Source organism: Periplaneta americana, chromosome 13 (genome assembly GCF_040183065.1).
Source record: "Periplaneta americana isolate PAMFEO1 chromosome 13, P.americana_PAMFEO1_priV1, whole genome shotgun sequence".
NCBI classification, from domain to species: domain Eukaryota; kingdom Metazoa; phylum Arthropoda; class Insecta; order Blattodea; family Blattidae; genus Periplaneta; species Periplaneta americana.
The window spans coordinates 96902010-96925393 of record NC_091129.1 but is presented as its reverse complement, the minus strand read 5'-3'; the positions used below and the strand labels follow the sequence as shown (position 1 = coordinate 96925393).

Genomic DNA, 23384 nt, shown 5'->3' with positions numbered 1-23384 from the left:
CAACTGTCCGTTATATTACTGGTGTTTTATAGTACAAAATATATAATTACGTGAACTCAGAAATTAGTATACCAACTTGCGGGAAGTGAGAGCGAGATATTATACACTTGGACGCGCATTTCTGCTGATCTGAAACGAACACTTAATAATAATAATAAACGCTTTCATAGTTCTTACCAACAACTTCTGGTGTGCGCCTACATCATTTCAACCTACGAGCACGTCTCCCAAACCCCATGTCCCGACCGTTTTGCAGCTGACCTGGGAACCTCATCCTCTACCGAAGTAATCTCGAGGAGGCTGGCGCCCAAATTAATCAGTGTATATAATTAATTATTGACATCGACGTGCTTCCTCGAGATACTTTCCATATTTCGGAGCTGGCTGCCGAGGGCAAGGAAAGGCGTCGTGGACGTCGACGACGACGACAGACGACCGTCGACGACGGCGACCCGCATCAAAATTTGGCGTCCCAACGTCGGGCTCGAGATGGCAACAATGACCACGGCGGGGATCGACGCGAGAGCCGACAGCCGATGCAGGGTTAATGCGGCTGATGGCAACAATGATCACGGCGGGGATCGACGCGAGAGCCGACAGCCGAAGCAGTGTTAGTAGAGCAGCTTGCAGTATCATGCAGTATCAACGACCGACAGCCACAACACCGTGCAGACCCGAAACAGCTGAGAACAATGATGGACGGTGGGGGAGACGATCAACCAGGCGTAACCTAGAAGACGTCGATACGTAAGCATAAAGGGTTTCATTTCAATTGTTGTGTCCATATATATGTACATGTGTGTAATTCATTTTGGTAGGGTTTATTTTGTTTTTGAGTTTAAGGGGAATTGTTGAAGATATATTATATATTACATGTTGCTAAGGAGCCAGACTAGAAGTAAAAAAAAAAAAAATGGAGACTACAGCAGGGACGAGTACTAGCCAAGATAAAGAAAGTTCGCAAGGTTCGGACAATGTCATGTCGAATAGTGTGTTAGAGCGGATATTGGAACAGATGAATCAGATGAGGAACGAAATGATAGAAACTAGTAATAAATTGAAGAGTGATTTGAAGAGTGAGATGGGTAATTTGAAGAGTGAGATGGCTGAGCATAGTAGCAGGCTAGAGAGCCATACTAGCAGGCTAGAGAGCCAGTTCGTTAATTTGAGAAATGAAGTAGCCGGGAATTATAGGAAATTGGAATCTATGCTGGTCTGGAATTGTAGTGAATTGGATAATAGGATAGCCGAGAATAGTAATGAAGTGGAAAGTAAATTGATTGAGGATATTGGTGAATTGAATAATGAGGTAGCCGAGAATAGTAATGAAGTGGAAAGTAAATTGATTGAGGATATTAGTGAATTGAATAATAAGATAGCCGAGAATAGTAATGAAGTTGAAAGTAAATTAATTGTAGATATTGGTGAATTGAATAATAAGATAGCCGAGAATAGTAATGAAGTTGAAACTAAATTAATTGTGGATACTAGTGAATTGGATAATAAGATAGCCGAGAATAGTAATGGAGTGGAACGTAAATTAATTGTGGATATTAGTGAATTGAATAATAAGATAGCCGAGAATAGTAATGAAGTGATGAACAAATTAGTGGAGAATATTAATGAATTGGGTAGTAAGATAACTGAGAATAGTAATGAAGTGGGCAGTAAATTAGCTGTAGATATTGATGAATTGGGAGATAATCTAGATGAGAATTGTAATGAATTGGATAATAATATAGCTGAGAATAGTAATGAAGTGAGAAATAAATTAGCTGTGGATATTGATGAATTGGGAGATAATCTAGATGAAAATTGTAATGTATTGGATAATAAATTAGAAGAGAATATTGATGAATTGAATAATATGGTAGCCGAGAATAGTAATGAAGTGGAAATTGAATTAGCTGTGAATATTAATGAGTTGAAAGAGAAACTAGATGAAAATAGTACTGAACTGAAAGATAAGTTAGCCGAGAATATTAATGAATTGAGTAATGAACTAGCTGAGAATTGTAATGAAGTGGAAATTAAATTAGCTGAGAATATCAATGAGTTGAAAGAGAAACTAGATGAAAATAGTACTGAACTGAAAGATAAGTTAGCTGAGAATATTAATGGAGTGAATAATAAGAAAGCAGGAAATAGTAATGAAGTGGAGAGTAAATTAGCTGAGGATATTAATGAGAATATTGGGGAATTGAATATTAAGGTAGCCGGAAATAATAATGAGGTGGAAAGTAAAATAAATATGGATATTAATGGATTGGACGATAATCTCGATGAGAATAATAATGAATTGCAGTATAGACTAGCCGAGGACAGTATCAGGTTAGAGAGCCAGGTGTTAGAAAGTTATAGAGCATTCAAGGAGCAAGTAAATAGAGTAATCGAAAAGTTTTATGAGTTTGGGAGCGAGAAAGAGAATGCGGAAACCATCACAAACATGGGGCGGAGGGCAGAAGAAGCCTTCCCACCCCACAGAGGGTACAATAGCAATAACCATAATGACGGTTGGAGCAGGGATCGGCCACACAGTGCTGGCGGTCATGGTTTACAACCCTACAATAGTGACCGATTTTCTAACAATGGTACAAAGCGGTACTGCAACGATCAAAGGAGTGAATATAGGAAGGGCTATTGGAGGCCTCATTTTTCTGCAGGAGGAGAAAAAGTTAAGTGGAAGCATGCTGGTAGATTTAATGTGAGGAGTAGCGTGTCTCCACGTGTAAACTGTCAATTTAAGAATGGCACAATGACATATGAGGAAGGCCGCAGACGATCCCATTCGGAGAATGACGATCCGATTCATGATAGACATCCAGGCGACGTACCAGGTTAATAAACGAGAATTTGTGTAAAGTTGAAAATAATATGATTTAATTATAAGAAAAAAAATAATAATAAGAATGTGTTTGTTTTGTGCATGTAGTATTTGAGCGGTATAAGCAACTAGAACCAAGAACTGATTTCAGTACTGAAAATGTTTCCTTGTGAAAATTTTTGTTACTTTTGTTTTTTTTCTGCCACCTTCAGAATTAGTTGTTTTTTTTTTGTGTGTTTCTTATAAGATCACGCGATAAGTAGTATTCCCTGTGGCAATAATTTAAAGATGATATTAATAAGAATTAATAATGATTATTAATAATGATAGAATACTTTTTTTAATTAACTTCATTTATGTTCATTCATTTGTAGAGGTTGAATGATTCGATTTGAATATGTATCCATTTTTTTTAGAATCAATATTAAGTGCCAGACCATCATTTTTATTTCGAGACATAAAGTTGTCCTCTATATTGAGGGGACGTTATTCGAGATGTGTATTCAAGGTTGCAGCTCATGTATGAGATATGATAAATAGAGTCAGTTAGTATTTCAGAAGTATTATGTATCGTTTGGTATAATTTTGATTCTGGTTAATAATTATTTCGGTTTTATGGACGTAAATGTGTTTTCAAGGTTTCAGATAATATATGAAGTATGATATAAAGGGTTAATTGGTATTTTAAAATGTATTATGTATTATTTAGCGTATATTTTTTTTGTGGTTCATAATTCTTATTTCTATGTTATAAGTATAAGTATGTATCAAGGAACCGATCATGAATGTGAGTGAGAGAGCGCCATTGTATTCGGATGTGCCCTGAATGTTACGATTGGATGCTGTATATATGTCAGGTAGAAGTCAGTTAAACTGGCGTGTGAGATGTAAGCAGGCGTGAGGTGTGTATATAGATTCATACATGTGAATAGTTGTAAATATGTAATAATTGTAAGTGTAAATTTGTACATTGTTTATAAGCATAGCAAAAGGTGTATCCAAGTGTGACTAATTAGGGGACACCGGAGACTAGTAGCGAAGGTATTATTTTGGGGCGTCTCATAACAACAAATATTCCCTTGGGAATATTCTTTGTTATGAGAGGGCATTTGAGACGGTTCCTCGTATAGGATAAGGAGATTTTCATTAGATTAGTATTTCGTGTTAATATTCTCATATGGATAGAATACGCGGACGTGTAAGTTAGTTTCAAAATCTGAGACGGAAGTAACAGGTGGACAGGAAGGCCGAAGGGAAGCCAGGCTGACAGGAAACATGTGTCCAGGCGTGGAGTTGACTGATGAGGGAATGTATGGACTTTGCCTGCGGGTGGTCAGTAAGATGACGCCAAGCCAGGTTCCAAAAGAGATGATCTGGTATATGTCAGAGAATAGGACGCCGGAAGTAGGAGATGTTCTAGTTAACGAACAATTTTTGAAGAACGCGTCTTAAGTGACGTAAGTGTAATCATGGCCAATCAGGATTCTTAATAGAGACACGTGATATATAGATAGGAGGGCGAAATTCTATGTTTGGTGGTTGAAAGTAGGGGATGGAGAAGGCAGATAGACAGTGTTCGGAGAAGTTGCACTCCACATATTCTCGGCAAACCTAACTCGGAAGTATAACAATTTACGGACTTAGAATTTTTTAGTGGGTGTAGTAAGAAGTCGTGTGTTGCATTATTATTATAAGTCTGAATTCTTTCCTCTCATCGCGTTATCAACTGTCCGTTATATTACTGGTGTTTTATAGTACAAAATATATAATTACGTGAACTCAGAAATTAGTATACCAACTTGCGGGAAGTGAGAGCGAGATATTATACACTTGGACGCGCATTTCTGCTGATCTGAAACGAACACTTAATAATAATAATAAACGCTTTCATAGTTCTTACCAACAACTTCTGGTGTGCGCCTACATCATTTCAACCTACGAGCACGTCTCCCAAACCCCATGTCCCGACCGTTTTGCAGCTGACCTGGGAACCTCATCCTCTACCGAAGTAATCTCGAGGAGGCTGGCGCCCAAATTAATCAGTGTATATAATTAATTATTGACATCGACGTGCTTCCTCGAGATACTTTCCATATTTCGGAGCTGGCAGCCGAGGGCAAGGAAAGGCGTCGTGGACGTCGACGACGACGACAGACGACCGTCGACGACGGCGACCCGCATCACATAATATATATGTATGAAAAGACTTGATTACTGTAATGGGAATGCCTCAAATTAACTTATATAATTCTTCTCAGTTTTCTACAAGTGAAATAAGTTTTCCTTCTGCCATTTTGGCGCGACACTGAACATGCACAACATAACAGTAACAGTTGAGCAATTAAAATTGATTTATTAAAGAAGGCCATGATCGCTCGCATCGGAAAAGTTGCTCATCCGAGAAACGTGGCCGGTTTTGCCGAGAGCCGATGCGTGCGATACGATGTAGTGAACGCGGTTACATAATAATTAAGCAAAGATTGACTTTTTCCGATCCGTGCGATTCGTCCGATGAGTGCGATACGATGTAGTGAACGCTTACCGTTAGTTTCCTGGAGATACAAACCTCACGAATACGGTAGTTTCATATATGGAGTAGTCTGTGAGAGAATGTGTTGGAAACGAAATGGAAACTCTGAGAGTCTGTAGCTTGAAATGTACGCTGAACCATGGCGATGATAATCACTATCAGACGTGTTTCCTGCTGACGACGGAGTGGATCCAGTCCACGTAGTAACTGACCCTGGTGAATACGTCGGGCAGTATCACGTCCTGGCAAGACGCGTCTTCGCCGTACGACACGATCCCGACGATGTAATAGCGGCCATCCATGGGACTTCGATACATGAGAGGACCCCCACTGTCCCCCATGCACGTACGAGACTCCCCGGGTAGCACCTCTGCGCAGATCTGGCGCCTGTCTATATTGTAGAAGGAGTGCTTGCACTTCTCGTTGATGACTTTGACTACTCCCTTCTGCATCCTGGAACTTCCGTCGGATGAGTTCTCTGCAAGTGAAATTAGATGAGCTCATTTCATTACATTTATTATATTCCATAGATATTATATCGCCATTGAAGCTTTAAGGGGTTAGGTACAGCTTACAGCAGTAAAATTTCTAAAAATATTCAACATTTTTTCCCCCTCCATTACTGTATCTTGTACAATAATAAAAATTTGTACGTATAAAGCACTGCCCTTCTGCTATATGAAAAAAATCTTTTTACGATTAAAAAAATATTTATATATAATCACCGCCTCACATATGAAAACACACACGCACTCGGTCTGAACAGTAGAGTTCTGTCCCTTAGTCACCGCAGTAGGGTTGCCAAACTTCTTAATGCGTTAAATAATAATCTCTCTATTTAATTTGCAAGAAAACCGTCCATTTTATTTAAGTGCTGCAAAGGAATAAATAATTTTTCATCAGTTTCTGTAATGATTAGGGTAAAATTCAGAATCGTAGACTATGAATAGTTCTTCTTTTAGTTGGTTATTTAACGACGCTGTATCAACTATTAGGTTATATAACGTCGATGGGATTGGTGATAGCGAGATGGTTTTTGGCGAGATGAGGCCATGGATTCGCCATAGATTACCTGACATTCGCCTTACGATTGGGGAAAACCTCGGAAAACCCAACTAGGTGATCAGCCCAAGCTAGAATCGAACCTGCGCCCGAGCATAACTCTGCATCGGTCCATGGCCTTATGGATAGCACTTATCAAATAAAACAGGGCTAACATTAAGAGAAAAATTATTATTATTATTATTATTATTATTATTATTATTATTATTATTATTATTACCGGCATTATTATTATTATTATTATTATTATTATTATTATTATGATACAGTACAGTATTAGCATTTTATTGTACTCCATTAAAAAAATAAGCTATTAAAATCTAGTGGGTTATTTTATGTACTAGTCTAGCAACATAAAAAACTGAAAATCCTTAAAAAAAATTGTACTTAATAAGAATACTTAGGCTCCACAGAAAAATGTTTAGATGTCATGGTATTTGTCTACTCCTGATCATAGGTAATATCATTAAATTTCATAGTGATCGTAATTTTGTAAATTGCTATAATCGACGCTGGAATCCTTGAAGTTCAATACAGTGGATACGGAGTCATTACAAAAATTACAAGAAAAACCAATCGCAGCTCACCCGATATTCCCCAGCCTGCGACGTCCGCTCTGGCGTCCGTCAGGTTGAGCTTGCTGCTGGGCAGACAGATGGGCCGGATGTGGTCTACAACACAGATCAGTACTATTGAGCTGGTAACGGCGATATGAGTTTTCAGCTTCTGTCACAATAGAGGAGTGAGTGGCTGGTTTGTGGCATTCGCGATTTCTCCTACCTGTTGACTAAATTTATTCATATTAAATATTTACGAGTCAATTGTTTCGGAAATAATGCTCATATTTTTTTAGTAAAAATCAGCAGATTTCTATTTGGAGAACAACTCAAAATGGGTTTCTATAGTTCTGTGACGTTTTATTAAATAAAAGTTTTGACTAACTTCAAAGCACAAAATATTTATTTATTTTTTTGTTTACTTCGTTCTGTTATTTATGTATTTATTATTTACTCACTCACTCACTCACTCACTCACTCACTCACTCACTCACTCACTCACTCAATCACTTCCTTATTTTTATTTGTTTACTTGTTTATTTACTTATATACTTTTATTGATTTCTTTTTGTTTATTTATTTATCATTCTTATATTCATTCACACATTTATTTACTTATTCATTTTTTCTTATTTAGTCATGTGTTTACTTATTTATTTACTTACTTATTTATATATTTAATTTAAACTGAACGAAAAAGGTAATTAATAATGCAAGAATGAAATAAAATTATATATCATTAGATAAAGGCTGTGGTCAACACATCCAGTAACTTATTAATAAAATTTCATTAGACAAAATTTACATTCTTAACTTAATTTTGAATTTAGATAGCGTCCGGAAATCCCTAATGTCACTAGATAGAGAATTCTAGAGATAAGTTTAATAACACTGTATAGAGGAATAGGTATTACGACGATCTCTGACAAGGGTGGAAATAAGTTTTTGATTCTGATGTCGCATTGTTGTTAGACTCTGAGAACGTGCTGTTAGGTAAGTGAGAGTAGAATTATGGATGAATTTAAATATGGCCGTCTATATAAAAATAGTAGTCTGAGACAAATTAATTGCTTTAGAATTACTACTCTGCTCAAAAACTTTTCTCCTGGCGTTTCTACTTTATGCTGTGGTTACCTTAACTACTTCTCTAGTCTTCCAACAAAGGGCGATATCTTCAGCCATATTTGTGCTACTCATGAGAGAGAGGACTGAAACTCGTTGATGAAATAAGGTTCATAAAATTGGATAGGGAACGTGTTCCATTGTTTAACGGGTGATACTTGGGAAATCAGAAAAAAACCTAAGTCAGATTAGCTGGTCATTGATATTGAACTCCGAACTTCCCGAATATAAGGCAAACGTACTAACAACGACAGCACAGTCCTCGATAGTAGGCATTTCTTCAGACAGAAATTGTAGAATTTAAAGAGTCCCAAATAAATTTATAGAGTATAAAGATGTTTCTGTTTCACTTACTAGAAAAGGTCGAAAAATCTATCCTCAGAATCTATAAATTAAGATCTAGTAATCCGTAAGCAGAAGCAGAATCCTGCTGAAAGTATGATTGTTGGCATTTAGTATCTGTTAGCTGTTCAAAACAAGGTCTTAATATTTCTGCTTGATATCTTGCAGCATTGATAGTGCCTTGAAAACCCTATTATTCTGTGTTCTTTCTAACCACACTATACACAAATATTTTCATAATTTAGTAGAACTTTATGCACAAGCTGGAGATTTATGCCCTCCAGTATAGATTGTTCTGTGAAACGGCATTGGCATGTGTTTCGAATCGTACTTTATCCGAAAATATTAATTCGGGATCCACTCTCCTGTTACAACACTTTCCTGTATACACACATAATCAGACTCTACTAACTTCACCGCACAGTAGCAATTCGTGAACCACTGTAATTTTATATGGTTTTAATTTAAGAAGTTTAGTGGGAAATTCTTGCTGAGGATTTTTAAATGCCTATTCCCTGAGCAAACGGACGGAGTTTTTTTTTCTTTTGATGTTTTCCAGTCGTTCGTCTACTTTAGCTAACTTTTCTTCCGTAAGAACTCTGCGTCAGGTAACAGGTTTTTTGTCGTTAGAACATGTTTGTCGCAACTTTCTAACCAATGAATAGTTTCCCTATCTGGAAAAGGATTGTCAGGATATTTTCTTCCGAATGACCTATCACTGTTCTGGACTGTAAAAACTCTATGTTCTAGATCTGCAGTCTTACTAAGAAACCGTGTATAGTTTCTATACGAGACTTATGCAGAGTTGGGACAGAAAACTTTAGGCCTACTAATAAACCATGCAAAAGCAATGGATGTATAAACAGGCTGTAACTATACAATGGGAATTGCTTTGCAATATTTATATACACGTAACCCCTTGTTTAAGCGTTGTATATAGAGAAAAAATGGCTGCCCCTCTAACAGCTGTTCGTATCGACTATCATTTTATGATGATGGTTGCCTTGTAACCACAGAAGAACAAACCAAACAGCACAAAATAAATAGAATAGTATTGCTGTAGCTTGTACTCTTGGACCAAAATATAGTGTGGTAATCGATTAGAGCCAGTTATACTATCGATACTTGACACGCCACACTAGAGCGCTCTACCGGATGCAATAGAGAACCTCAGATATTCTATTACCTTTCGTAACGAAGCAATGACGAAACTATGACGTAGCTGTGTAACAGTTATACTGTTATACACGACGTAGTGATTATTAGTAAGGAATTTACACACGACGTATAAACGAACTACTCATTGTATAAGCATAGGACAGTTAAACATCTGTATATAGAGTTTTTATTAGTAAGGCCGGTAGACTATACGTATGTACTGGTATAACTAACAATAAACAATATAACTTAAGCATTATCATAACAGAATTGCGTAAGTAACACAAGTCATTGACAAACTCTAAACTCCAAACTGACTGATGTCAGTCAACGCCTCTCGGTGTCTATTTCACTCCGCGATTTCTCGCAGTAATGAGCCGCATTCTGACGGTCCTGAACGCTACTAAGCGCTCTGTAATGGTGTGTGTAGTGCTCTCGTCTGTAACCTTACAGAGTTATGAGAGTCATCTCACCTGAGAAGTTGAAGGGCTTGTCCATGCGTATAAGCGCCAGATCATTCTTGACTGTTTGGTCATCCGGCCGGTAGCCTGGATGCGCAGTCACGTGGTCGTAGGGCACTCTGTACGTCTGCAGCCTGTTGCCAGATTCCGTGTCCACGTCACCGACTGATACGATGATCTTCCCACTACAGACATGATAAACACATACATAGTTGGCATTTCTACCTGTCAGTCACATACGAGATCTGGCAATTAAATGATGATATTGAAAGTTTCTCTCCTACTTTGACACACCTGCAACCTACTAGCACAGACTTAATTTGAAAGTACCACAAATAAATTTTGTATCAGATTATGTAAATTGGTATTATTCATGTGAGCTTTCAGGCTATCACGGTGACTGTGATCAGAATTAGGCTTTTGGCTATACCACCTTGTTCTGGAACTTCACATTTCCTCAGTTTTATTACAATATAAAAATCGGAAATTTATGAAGCCTGCTTGTATAATTTTTGAAGCACTATTGGCTGAAGGCCTTATGGCTTTAACTCTGCCAGTAGAAACAAATTTATTAAATAAATAAATATAATAAATTCTATAATAAATATGGGAAATGCCTGTTATTATTCGGTTGAGAAGCTTTTATCATCCAGTCTGCTGTAAAAAAATCTGAAAGTTAGAATTTATAAAAACAGTTATATTACTGGTTGTTCTTTATGGTTATGAAACTTGGACTCTTACTTTGACAGAGGAACATAGGTTAAGGGTGTTTGAGAATAAGGTGCTTAGGAAAATATTTGGGGCTAAGAGGGATGAAGTTACAGGAGAATGGAGAAAGTTACACAACACAGAATTGCATGCATTGTATTCTTCACCTGACATAATTAGAAACATTAAATCTAGACGTTTGAGATGGCAGGGCATGTAGCACGTATGGGCGAATCCAGAAATGCATATAGAGTGTTAGTTGGGAGGCCGGAGAGAAAAAGACCTTTGGGAAGGCCGAGACGTAGATGGGAAGATAATATTAAAATGGATTTGAGGGAGGTGGGATGTGATGATAGAGACTGGATTACTCTTGCTCAGGATAGGGACCAATGGCGGGCTTATGTGAGGGCGGCATTGAATCTCCGGGTTCCTTAAAAGCCAGTAAGTAAGTAAGTAAGTAAGTAAGTAAGTAAGTAAGTAAGTAAGTAAGTAAGTAAGTAAGTAAGTAAGTAAGTAAGTAAGTAAGTAAGTAACGAATAAATTCTATATTGACAAATCAACTATACAAACTATCAATTTTGAAGTTCATCAAATAGGGTATGTATGATGTTTATAAGACCAAAAAGGGTGTACGCCTGAAAACTGGTTTCGCTTAATACGGCGCTGTTCGAAAAGTGACTTGGGCAAGTAACAGCCTGCTTAGCGGTGAATCAGTGCATCAGATTTCGGCAATAAAATCTTATATGACTTATACAGGTTCCGGGAGAGAAATGGGCGATTTTGAGGAGTGCATATTGTCTCTCAGAGCACAATTGAGGGGCGATAAATTTCCCTCACATTCTGTTGCCGATATAATGCAATTCGGTCTTCATGGAAAGGTGGAGGTCTGCACTACGAACTTTTGGGATTCAGAGCTTCTACAAGAACAATAACAGCTTTGAGACTACTAGACATGAATTTTCTTCATTTTAATTTATGGCGCCATGACCCCGTCCCATCAGCTCATGGAATTTACGTTTTCCTCTATACAAAATTCAGGTGATACATCAATAACAAAATATACTCAACCAAAGGGAGTTTTATGAGTAGATTTTAAGTCGCTCGCCCTTTCCTCTGCCGGACTCTGTACATTATATTACATAAATAATTTATTGGCTTAACTTATATCTAAGTACTTGAACTTTCGACTCCTGGCAGCTTTGTAATATAATAAATTAATAAGAATAAGAAGAGTCCATGAAATCCCACAAGGGATAGGTTGTCCTGTAACTCCATTACTCTCAATTAGTGAGCCATTATGATTATTGTGGTGATGGTAGTGTTAATACTCATCTTGTAATATCTATAAGCATTATCAGGAACTGTCCATGACATGGGTTCGAGAAGATTAAAAAGAGCTAACTCACTAGACGGGATGGTCCTGCGTGCAGTGCGCTGCCGTAAGGACGAAGTACCGGCTTATTACTGTACCTCCGCAGCCCTGTATGACTTGAGAACCTGCAAACAAGAAATCAACATTATCAACAGTGACACTTTAAAATCCCGTTCGATTCACTCTGTATTTGTGACATATTGGGCAAGCTCGTGGTCCAGAAAACAGGGGTTTTTCCGGATACTCCGGTTCCCTTGTGATATCCCATCAATTCTCCATCATCATTATCATCATCATCATCATCCATTACGAGTGTAATGCAACTCCACCTCCTATTGTGCATTCTGGATAGTCTCTGGCAAATTAAGAAGTCTGCTCTTCTCGGCACTAAAGACATCTAGGAGTCGAGGTGAATAACGGCAAGTTAAGGGCACTGCCAATGCACAAAAAATGTTGGGCGTTGTCAAATCTCACTTTAAAATATGTTATTAAGATGGCATAAGACTTTGTTATACAGAGTGAGTAAAAAGTATAGAACAATGCTTGTAACTTTCTTATTTCTAATTTTATGAAGAAGTTATTTATACAAACGTTATAGGGTATCAAAGAAGGAATATTTTGAACATGTTTTCAATTGCTGTGCTTTTCATTTATAAAGGTGTGCGAGAAGTCTGTTTTTTTTAAATGGCATATATATATATATATTTTTGCATTTATAAACTACTGCTTTGTAAAAATTACCTCTTTTCATGGCAATATATGTATACTGAATAAAGGGAAATTTTAATGCTTCAGTACACCAATTTGAGGAGGCTTTGGATTAAACAATTGCAGACAAAAGCTAATAGAAAGAAGCGAATAAAGCTAATAAAAATAATTGAATAACAATATTAATATTATTTAAATTTATAATTAAAAAAAACACATTGTAGGATATGCACTATTTAAATTTAACTGCAATAGTAATGCAATACAGTACATGGATTTGAAAGCAAGGAAACCCATTAAAACAAAAATTAGCATTGTTGTGTTGTATCATGTGTTTATTTCAGTTTACAAAAGGTGCTCAAAATGGTCCCCATTTACTGCCATTCAATGCATAAATCTGTCTTTGAAATTGTTTAATGTTTAACCATTGTTATTCAATTGTTTTTATTATTCATTAAGCATTTTATGCAGGAAGTACTGTAACATTACAAAAAACAGCACGGATAATACTAAGAAAAAGGCTAACCGATTTTTAGTAACAGACCAGTATTTGAGTTAATATTTAGAAGTAAAATAAATAAATAAATTTTATGCAATAAACGAATTGTGCTTACAAATAGTAACAAAATGCAGTTATCGCAATTGTTATTTTTTCCGAGTTAAATAATTACAACAGATTTGTGCAAATAACTCAATTTTTTCAAATTGTCGGTTGGTCTATTGTTGCGTAACTCCGTCCAATTGATATTATTTGTGCTCATAAATTTTGGTGATCTAATTATTTAATTGGATTAAATGTTTTGGAATGGTTTATTTTTTTACAAATTATTTAATTTGGAGCACGTTATTTCCAAATATATATATATATATATATATATATATATATATATATATATATTACACAATTTTGTGGGCCTGTTATAATAATTTAAATGGCTATTTTATTATATTTCACCTTAGTATCTTGATATTTCTGGATCCTAATTTAGACTCTTAAACATATATTTTATTGCCTTAACATTGCGAGGTGTACTTATTATGTTTTTGCTAATCTTTCCAAGTGCCCGCTTCTCAGCTTGTCTCGACTGTATGGGAACGAACCCGTAAGGTTTATATATATATAAACGTTCTGCATTATCGTAAAACGTGAGCCTTTTATGTCTAATTTGATTGCGTGATTTTTGCAAAACGATTAATAGCATAGAAATATAACTGACATAAAATTTCTCTCTCCTTGACTTATTATTATACTGCATCTGACGCGGTACAGTTATCACATTTTGCAATGACGTCATATTTAACAACCACACAAGTAGATGAAATAACACAAAACGTCAGAATTAACGGTCAACGGTCACTATTGCGTATCAAATACTGCTTACGAATCATAATAAAAGACTTGTAATTATTTCGATGTAAATTCGCGCATCAGTTTTTCGTCAACTTTTAATTGGAATACGGTCGTCCTGTGCCGAGAGCACGTTCTCTCCTGTCGTTCGCGATGATATACAGGGTGACTCAGAAAGAGCGTGAAAAAATTAAACAGAAAATACAGAATGTTCTACTGAACATTTTCAGATAGTGAACTTGAGGTCTGGAAGTCAGATTAAGACGATCGAGTCAGTTTCACTGTAAATATCTGGATCGGCTTTATAGACTACAAGACCATTTCATTGGGTTATATTATATCCTACCAGCCCGTCTGAACGGTCACATTTACTTGCGGTTCTTGCAAAGAATTTTGCCTCAGTTGTTGGGGACGTACTGTTTGCTGTCCGTGAGAGGATGTAGCTGCAGCACGACGAAGCAGCGCCTCACTTGTGAGTAGATTATATCCGCAACCATGTGAATGATACGTTTCCTGGTCGCTGGATTGGAAAACGAGGCCCTATTCTAATACCTGCGAGGTCGCCCGTAATTAATCCACTCAATTATTTCCTATGGTGTTAAATAAAATTACTTGTTTATAAAAACTCAGTAAACACGGGTGTAGAACTACTGTAGTTTCCGGGATTGTAAACATGTCGGTTAAGTAAAGTCGAAATGCAGGAATAATATAGCAAAACTGTAATACATACCGTCAATTATAGTCGGTATCTTGATCAACGCCATCCAAGGGTAGTCACCCCTCTGCGCACCTTCCCCGTAGTAAACGTGAGAGGCCACTCCTGTCACCCGTCCGCACACTTTCGGCCTGAACAAAACAATTTTCTTGATTACATTTCACTTGCTTTCTATTGTGGTTTTCTGTTAACGTACCTACAGTGACGTATATATTATGCAAATACTGAGTTACCCAGAAACTGCACCCGACACCGTCCCAATTTTCCCCTTTATATCCATACAACTCAAGTGGGCTGACAAGGCTCCATTTGCATATTATATATGCCTACGTCACTGTAGGTACGTTAACAGAAAACCTCAATTCAAGTCACACAGAGTTTGTGTGCACTCAGAGTTTGGTTTCTGGCGTCTTGTCAGCCCACTTGAGTTGTGTGGATATAAAGGAAAAATTGGGACGGTGTCGGGTGTAGTTCCTGGGTAGCTCAGTCGGCAGAGCATTCGTGCGCTTAGCGAAGGGTCTCGGGATCGATACCCGGCCCCAGAACAATTTTTCTCTTGAAACTGTTGGTAGAATTTATTTATTTATTTATTTATTTAACCTGGTAGAGATAAGGCCATCAGGCCTTCTCTTCCTCTCTGCCAGGGGATTACAACTACAATATAAAGAATACAATTATAATTATAATTACAATTAATATTGAATTTACAAATACAATAAAAATCAAAGTACTAAAAGAATTAACAGACTAATTAATTGTAAAAATTAAGAAGAGAGAAATTTTTTTTATTAACTAAGTAAAAATTAAACCTACTCTACGCAGTAAGAAAATGCTTAATAAGTTTGCTTTTGAACGCTACTAAATTCCGACAGTCTCTGATGTCACTGGATAGGGTATTCCACAAGCGCGAAAGCGAGATAGTGTATGATGATGAATACGATGAAGTCTTATGTGTTGGTATGGCTAGTATGAGGCTATTTTGAGTGCGTGTGAAGAGATTATGATATGATGACAGGTAACTGAAACGGGAGGCAAGGTAGATAGGTGTAGAGGTGTGAAGGACTTGGAAAAGGAGAACAAGAGAATGAAAATTTCTACGTTTGTTAAGCCTTAGCCAGTTTAGAGTTTGGAAGGATGGGGTAATGTGGTCAGCGCGACGGACATCGCAGACGAAGCGAACACAAGAATTATGAATGCGTTGTAATCTTTGCGACTGGTTGACATTGAGGTCGGTCGAAGTGGGGCATTACTAGTGTTCCCACTAGTATTTTCTTGAGTGTTAGCGGGAGGAATTTCGAATGCTGTTTAAGGAATGTAGTATGGAAAGCTTGGGGCATATGATATTCTGTTCGTGACATGCACGGACTCACTCTAACTGACGATATTGTCTGCGAGAGAGGCGAGGCCGTATGTAGACGACGGACTCTGTCTTGTACGGGATGACGTCAGGCTTCCCACCACACACGCCTGCAAATGAGAGAGTTGATGCTTGAGCAATAAGCCTAAAGAAACCGATTATCTTTACGGGAATTAGGCCTACTGTATTACTTAACTTTCAACCTGCTCAGTTTGTCGAAATTATTATTGTTTAGTCACTTGTCCGAAGACAGATCTGAACCTCACAAGTGATACTAAGAAAACACTTATGAGGCAACTAAGCCAGGAGATAATGGATTAGCTTAATATAGCAGGCCTATTAATGGGAGTGTTTAATTCACGCAATTAATGAATTCAATAATAGCTACTTCATATTGCATACAATAATGACACACCAATAAACTCTGGAATAAACATTTCACAAGACACATTTGAATATAATTACATTTGTTTTTTGATCAACTCTTAATTATTCAAAATAGTGAAAATTCTCTCCAAAATCTGCCTTTAAATTTCATCAACTGTGTGATGAATAAAATATGAAGACATCAACAACAAAAACAAAAATAATGGCTTTTCGTAGCACGAAGAAAAACAGTGATCAACAACAGAAGCATAAAAGAGGTTAGACACTTTATATGATGTCCTAATAATAACATCAACTACGATCAAGGGTATAATTTTAGTAACAAGTAGCATAAATTCCAGATAGCCTGTGAAACTATAAACACAAGAATAAGAAATGAATCACGAAAGGAGACAGAAAAAAGTCTTTGAAGTACTTAGCTGCTCCTGTTACGTTATACAACAGTAAAATGTAGTCGACTACGAAAAGAAAAGAAGAAGAAAAGAAAGAAAAAAGAAAGAAAGATAGATAGGAAGAAAGACAGAAACAAACAAACAAAAAGAGAGAGAAATAAGCTTCAGAAATTAAATTTCTCCTACAAGTTAAAGGACGCATGAGATGTGATCTTTTTTCCCGGTTATTTGACGATGTTGTTTCAACTAGTAGGTTATTTAACGACGATGGAATTAGTGACAGCTCAATAATATTTGACGAAATAAGGCCATTGATATCTGGGCCATTATTGTTAGCAATTTGCTTGTTGGGACGCCACGTAACCTACAGGCTTACAGGTCGAAGCTACAGAGATATCTTATGCATCACATTGCTTCCTTTCTTGGACTACATACCGCTAGTATTCCGTCGAAGGCATGGCGGTGCTCCCGTACATTTTAGTCTTAAAGCATGTTATCGTGGCTAGTGGATAGGTCTAGGTGGACCAAGTGCTTGGCCTCCACACTCACCGGATTTAAGCCCATTAAATTTCTTTCTGTGGAGCACTTAAAACCGTTCGTGTATTCGGTCGCTGTAGATGATTCAGCAACTGTCCGTGAGGGAATAGTGGAAATCTGTCAGACGCTCAGACAATACACAGGAATTTTCGAGCGTATTAAAACCTTAATGAGACGACGAGCTGAGGTCTACATTTAGGTAGGAGTTGAACATTTTGAATTCTTCATATAAGGAAGAGAAATATTTATAACTTAGAAAATAATGAAGCATTTCCGAACCCACCATGCTGTAACACGTTTTCTTCTCTACACTGAGAAATCTATTCTTAAAGTCTTGAAGTGTATTTTTGTAACAGCCTTTATAATTATTACCACATTCGTTTCTGTTACCTTTTTATGTATATCAATTATGTTTGTTTATATTTTACATTCTTCTAATATCTTGCCACATTCCAAATTAAATTGAAGTGTTGTAAGAACTTGATTTTCAATTTTGGATCTACAGCTTCCGTATTTCCGATGTTGTCTATTCCTGGTGCTTTTCTGTTGCTTGTTTCCTTTAATATCACCTCCAACCGATCCATTGTTATCTAGTTTTTCTACGTTCTGTATTAATCTCGCGAATTCTATGTGGAGAGTTTCTTGTCTACTATCGCATGCCGTTAAGTTATTTTGCCATAAAAGTTTTACCTGATATCAGGCAATCGTTCTGGACTCGGGAACATTTAAATATGCATGTAGAAGAAGGTGCGATTCGTTTGTATTCCTCAGCAGTTCGTCGGAATAAGTAGTTCTGTCTACGAAATACCTCGTGGTCTTCAAGCAACTGATTTCTTGAAAGGCTTCAAAACTTTTGTAAACGTATGCACGCCGAATTTTTCTCTTTATGTATTGTTGCGTGAAGTATTTACTTATACTTGACAGTGTTATGTTTATGACATTCTGTACAGTTACGCTGTTGTTTTACCAGTTAACGGCAACAGCGCCTGCTGTTTTGTTTAGGTTTTTATTTATTTTTGAATACGTAAGTAGCTCTAGATCTAACCTATAGAGTGGAAGTACTTTTAAATACTATTTTCATTATTTTTCGTGTCTTTAATTTAATTTCTTTACATACCTAAAGAGCAGAAGTGAAGACATAAATTAAATATGCATTTTTTTACCATTTGCATATTTCATTTTATAATCACAGTTAATTACAGAAAATTAAAAAAATGCTGGGATACTAAGCATGGGTACTAAACTCATACCTTAAAAGCTATGAACACTTGTTCACCATCGCTATAGAAGGTGGTTAATTTGATGTCCGTTCATAGTAATGCATTCTTCTGCCCTACGTCTCAGGAATCACGCACTTTTTGAAACTCTCCTGGTTTGTCTTGGTTGTGCTGGCAGGCATTGATGATGCGCTCCTGTAGTGCTTGAATATCATTGATGGAGGTTGCATACACCAAAGCCTTCTAGTGTCCCCAAAACAAAAATCTAGACGATTTATGAACTGTGATGGTTAACTACAGGGTGATCCGTTTGGGTATGGATAAAATAAAAAGACCGTAAAACATTTACTAGTGAACTTTATTTGTTGAAACTTTGTGCATATAACACTGAAAGATGGGAGATTCCTCAGAGCTCAACATGACCCCCATTTCACACTCTGCACAACTCATAACGTGATGCAATTCAGCCCATGTCCGTTGTAACATAAGAGGAGTGATTTGTTGAAAATCTCGAGTAATTTTTACTCTTAGACCATCCAATGTTCCTGGGTTTCTGTGAACAGACAATGTCTTTAACATACCCCACACGAAGAAGTCAGGAGGGGTTATATCTGGGAAGTTTGGGGGCCAAGCCAAGAGATAACTGCTTCTCGTACTGGGTTTCGCCTGCGACCTCCTGCATGTTTTTTTTTTTTTTAACACAGAACCTGTTTCTACAAATGTTCGATACCACAACACTATGGAATCGTATTTAGGTACATTACGCACACCATACTCACGTCGAAATTCCATTTGAACTCTTTTAACTCAAATTTAGCATACCAAAGAATACATTGTGCCCGCTGTTGATTTATAGTAGCCAGTTTAATCATCAACGATTTTCATTTCGTCGTTGTTCCTGCAATAACTCCTATGTGACATATTTATCGATTTTCAGATTTTTCTCTATTAAATAACTTAAATAGTGATACAACAAATAATAAAATCTCCCTATGTAATTATATTTCTTTGTTTCGAAAATGTAAGAATTCACAGTCTCCTATGTACGGCTGCTATAGGATGAATAAATGTGTTTCTTCTTCCTACGGAAGGAGTTATTGCAGGAACAATAACGATTTGTCCTTTCGGATTATGCTTTGTCGGTTGTCATATATGGAAACTTCCATCTTATAATCATAATATAACCATCAAGAAATTTTTCCTACTATCATAATAGCTTTATAATAATTTAATATTATCCATACCCAAACGGATCAAACTGTAGTATCGAAGTGAAATTAAAGTGATAATGCCAGCTATATGAGTCCAGAGTCCAGCGCCGAAAGTTGCCGAGCATTTCTGGTTGAGGGAAAATCCCGGGAAAAATCTCAAACAGGTAAAGGCTGGTTCACAATAAACCGGAAACGAGAATCGGAACGGAAACGAAAACAGTAAAATTGTTTAAATGTGTACATTTAAATGTGAGCATTCACAATTAACGAAAAGCTTGCCGGAGCCGGGGATCGGGAACGGAGAGTTGGCCAAGTTTCAACTTTGGCGTTCACGTTTCGATCACAGCACACTACATTCATTCTATTTCCATCTAAAAGCTATTTTGTCGTCGTATATTTTGTAGCAAAAAGACCGTGACATAACCTATGCATTATTTTGTTCTGTGCTGTGCATCATGGAGCAAGTTTTATTTGATGAGATTCTAATATTGAGTGTTAAGGAAAATCCTCACATTTACGATAAGCGGCCCGGTCGTATAAAGATAAGAAAATGAAGGAGAATACGTGGCTTTCAATAGCTGCATCTTGGAACACCGATCGTAAGTGAATCATATTTTATTACTGTATTGATTGTATGACACACTACATATTCATGCTTCAGTTTAATAACTACTGTTGTGTTCATTTTTGTTTTATTAGAAATGTTTCTTCTTTAATTATTTTACGTTATGGTACACTTAAAATAGGTTGTGATAATAAATATGCATGGGCATATTTATAGTACCGTACCTAATGAAATGTTTCAGTTGAAAATTCGAAGTTGGTTAACCCGTGTTTATGATGACTGCCTTGTACTCATGAGAGAACGCCATTGGTAAATTATACACAAATAACATCAGAATGCGTAATATCGACTTTACATAACGTTATTGACATGCATATCGATATGTATAGTCGTCTACGTTCTCGGTTTATTGTGAATCAAAAATTTTCATATTCACGCCCTCTGCTTCTCGTTTTCATTCTGGTTCTCGTTCCCGGTTTATTGTGAACCAGCCTTAACTTGTTCCAACTAGAATTTGAACCCGCCTTCGCTACTCCATAGCGGCAGACTGAGCTTTATTAGTAAATTCATATGTTGTGAGCGAGGTGCTCTGCACAGTACTAAAAACCTTGGCTCGCTGCTGCGAAACTCAATTGGCCTTGCAGGTTTGCTTCTCGGAAAACAATCTAATCGACACAATGTTAATTTCTTTTGTGATTACCGAACACATGTCTGATTACAACAATCGTCGCTCGCTCGCAATGCGGTTCGCCTAATCTAATGATTCCGTGGAAAGTCGCACTTACCTCGCTGGAAGGCCATGGCTGCGGAGAGCATCACGAAGGCGACCAGAGTCGGCGTCATCTGGTGATCAATTACAAACAGTAGCGACGCGAATTAATCGTGAAGGTGTGAAGGAGGCCGAGGTACGGGAGTGTTAATGGCGCGGCCTGAAAACCACGGCCTCTAACACTCGTGGCGGGCCCATCGCGACTACCGTACGTTCGGCTCCACGCTACAACCCCGGCTTCCGTGCACAGCTGCTCTCGCATTACTGCAGACCAGCACATGTAGCAATAAAGGACTGATTACAAACGAACACTGCTCATAGGGTTTTAATATCAGTCGTATCAAGTCTTTATTGTACATTATGCGCTCCCAGAGTTGCCAATTCAGCGGTTTTCCCGCTAAATCTAGCTTTTTTGGATAACCGTCTCGCGGGTAAAATTATATTATCCCGCTTAGCGGAAATACTGGCGGTTTTTAATCTTTAAAGTTTCTGAAATGAAATTCATATTAGCATTATTGGCGGCTTTTATAATTACACCTAATTCGTTCAGTGTGTGTTCTGTGAAATAATGTGTTAATGTAGTGATATTTACACACACACACGCACACACACACACACACACACGCACACAAACATTACTGTTATAACCCGAAATCAGTCAAAAACAGTTTCAACTAGTAAAAGCTAGTTTAAGCAACTATAGACAGATAGATAGAAAGTAAGTTTTCGTAAGATCTAAAATTCCAGATTCCACGTTAAAAAAAACATTTGTTTTATGGGCCTTGCTTAGTATATTGTAGAAGCTAGTGGTAGGTTGCCATTTCTATGGCAACTGGTCATTTGATGGAATAGTCTCATATGCTCAATCCATTTTTTTTAACGTGGAATCCTCTATTCTCTTTCTGGAGATAATAGAGTGATGTTTATAAATAAACAAACAATATGTATTTTAGCCTAGCAATAAAAATTATTATTATTATTATTATTATTATTATTGTACTGTATTAGCATAGTCCAATTGTTACGAAATATGTAAAACATAAGCTTACAGCCCTAGTGAAAAATATTATGCGTCGTTTACTCGGCTCTCATTTTTTGGAATCGTTGTAGCTGCTTATTTATTCTGTCTTTGTATATTTCAAGCCAGCACTAGACACTATGGGCCGTATTCATAGACATTCTTAGCGCGGGCTTTCGGTGGATGATCAGCGAACTAACGTTTTTCGTATTCATAAACCAATGCCAGCGATATGATATAATATGAATCCTGTTTAGCACGCTCGTAGCCCGGGCTAGCGAAATGTCTATGAATAGTACCCTATTGGATTAAACTGGTCTTGGAGAGGGACCAGTTGTGACAACGTAATTTTTGAAGGCAGAACATTCTTCAGTTAAGCGTATTTGCTAGTCTTCTATTGCATCTCTATTTATCGAGAAGGCAAACAATTTCTTAATGGACGATTAAGTAAAAATTCCTCCACTGTTTATCAACGAATTAACGCTCTATTATTGAACTTGAATTCCATTGAAACAGTCATTTGTAACTATAATAAAGAATATTGATTGCAAATGATCGAAATGTGACTTTATATTAGCATAAAACTTATGAGCGAGATATCTCGAAATATAAAACGCGTTCTTGGAAATAGGCCTATGTAAGCTCACATAAACTAAATAGTTAATAAATATAACCATAAAGTTACAAATATTACTTACTTCGTTTTTATTCAGCTTTACCTAATATTATTAGAGTCTATATTGAATTCCACAAATTTACGCTGAAAATATGAACACCTACTGTTATAAAGTGTAATACTTTGGAAACCGTACTGTAGATGTTTTCTCGAGCTCTTCCGCCTGCTTTAGAACGTAAATACATTCTCGAATAGTAGGGGGAGGAAACACTTAGGTTATATATATATATATATATATTAGTTCAAACATTCGATATTGACGTTTAAAAATACATGCATCCATCACATTCAAAGAAAATATCCTCATGGATACTCTATTATATGCAGATGATCAAGTCCTTTTTGACA

The 23384-nt window shown here is 36.9% G+C and overlaps 1 protein-coding gene across 1 annotated transcript; it reads right to left on the bottom strand.

Annotated features, from left to right (window-relative positions):
- Nucleotides 1–5364: 5364 nt before the first annotated feature.
- LOC138711591 (CLIP domain-containing serine protease HP8-like) lies at nucleotides 5365–21555 on the bottom strand. The gene is made up of 7 exons (XM_069842739.1): nucleotides 21359–21555; nucleotides 16278–16374; nucleotides 14923–15038; nucleotides 12171–12261; nucleotides 10069–10241; nucleotides 7004–7087; nucleotides 5365–5832 (listed from the first exon to the last, which is right to left on the bottom strand). Exons 1-7 carry the CDS (start codon nucleotides 21414–21416, stop codon nucleotides 5513–5515), a joined length of 939 nt encoding a protein of 312 aa, XP_069698840.1. The 5' UTR covers nucleotides 21417–21555; the 3' UTR covers nucleotides 5365–5512.
- Between the last annotated feature and the right edge of the window lie 1829 nt (nucleotides 21556–23384).

Excerpts from the sequence above, each read along its gene's own strand:
- LOC138711591 (XM_069842739.1), bottom strand. The coding sequence starts at position 21,416 with ATGACGCCGACTCTGGTCGCCTTCGTGATGCTCTCCGCAGCCATGGCC. Across the intron at positions 16,375-21,358 it reads AGCCATGGCCTTCCAGCGAG|GCGTGTGTGGTGGGAAGCCT; the intron begins GTAAGTGCGACT and ends TCTCATTTGCAG. Across the intron at positions 7,088-10,068 it reads CAAGCCCTTCAACTTCTCAG|ACCACATCCGGCCCATCTGT; the intron begins GTGAGATGACTC and ends TCTGTGTTGTAG.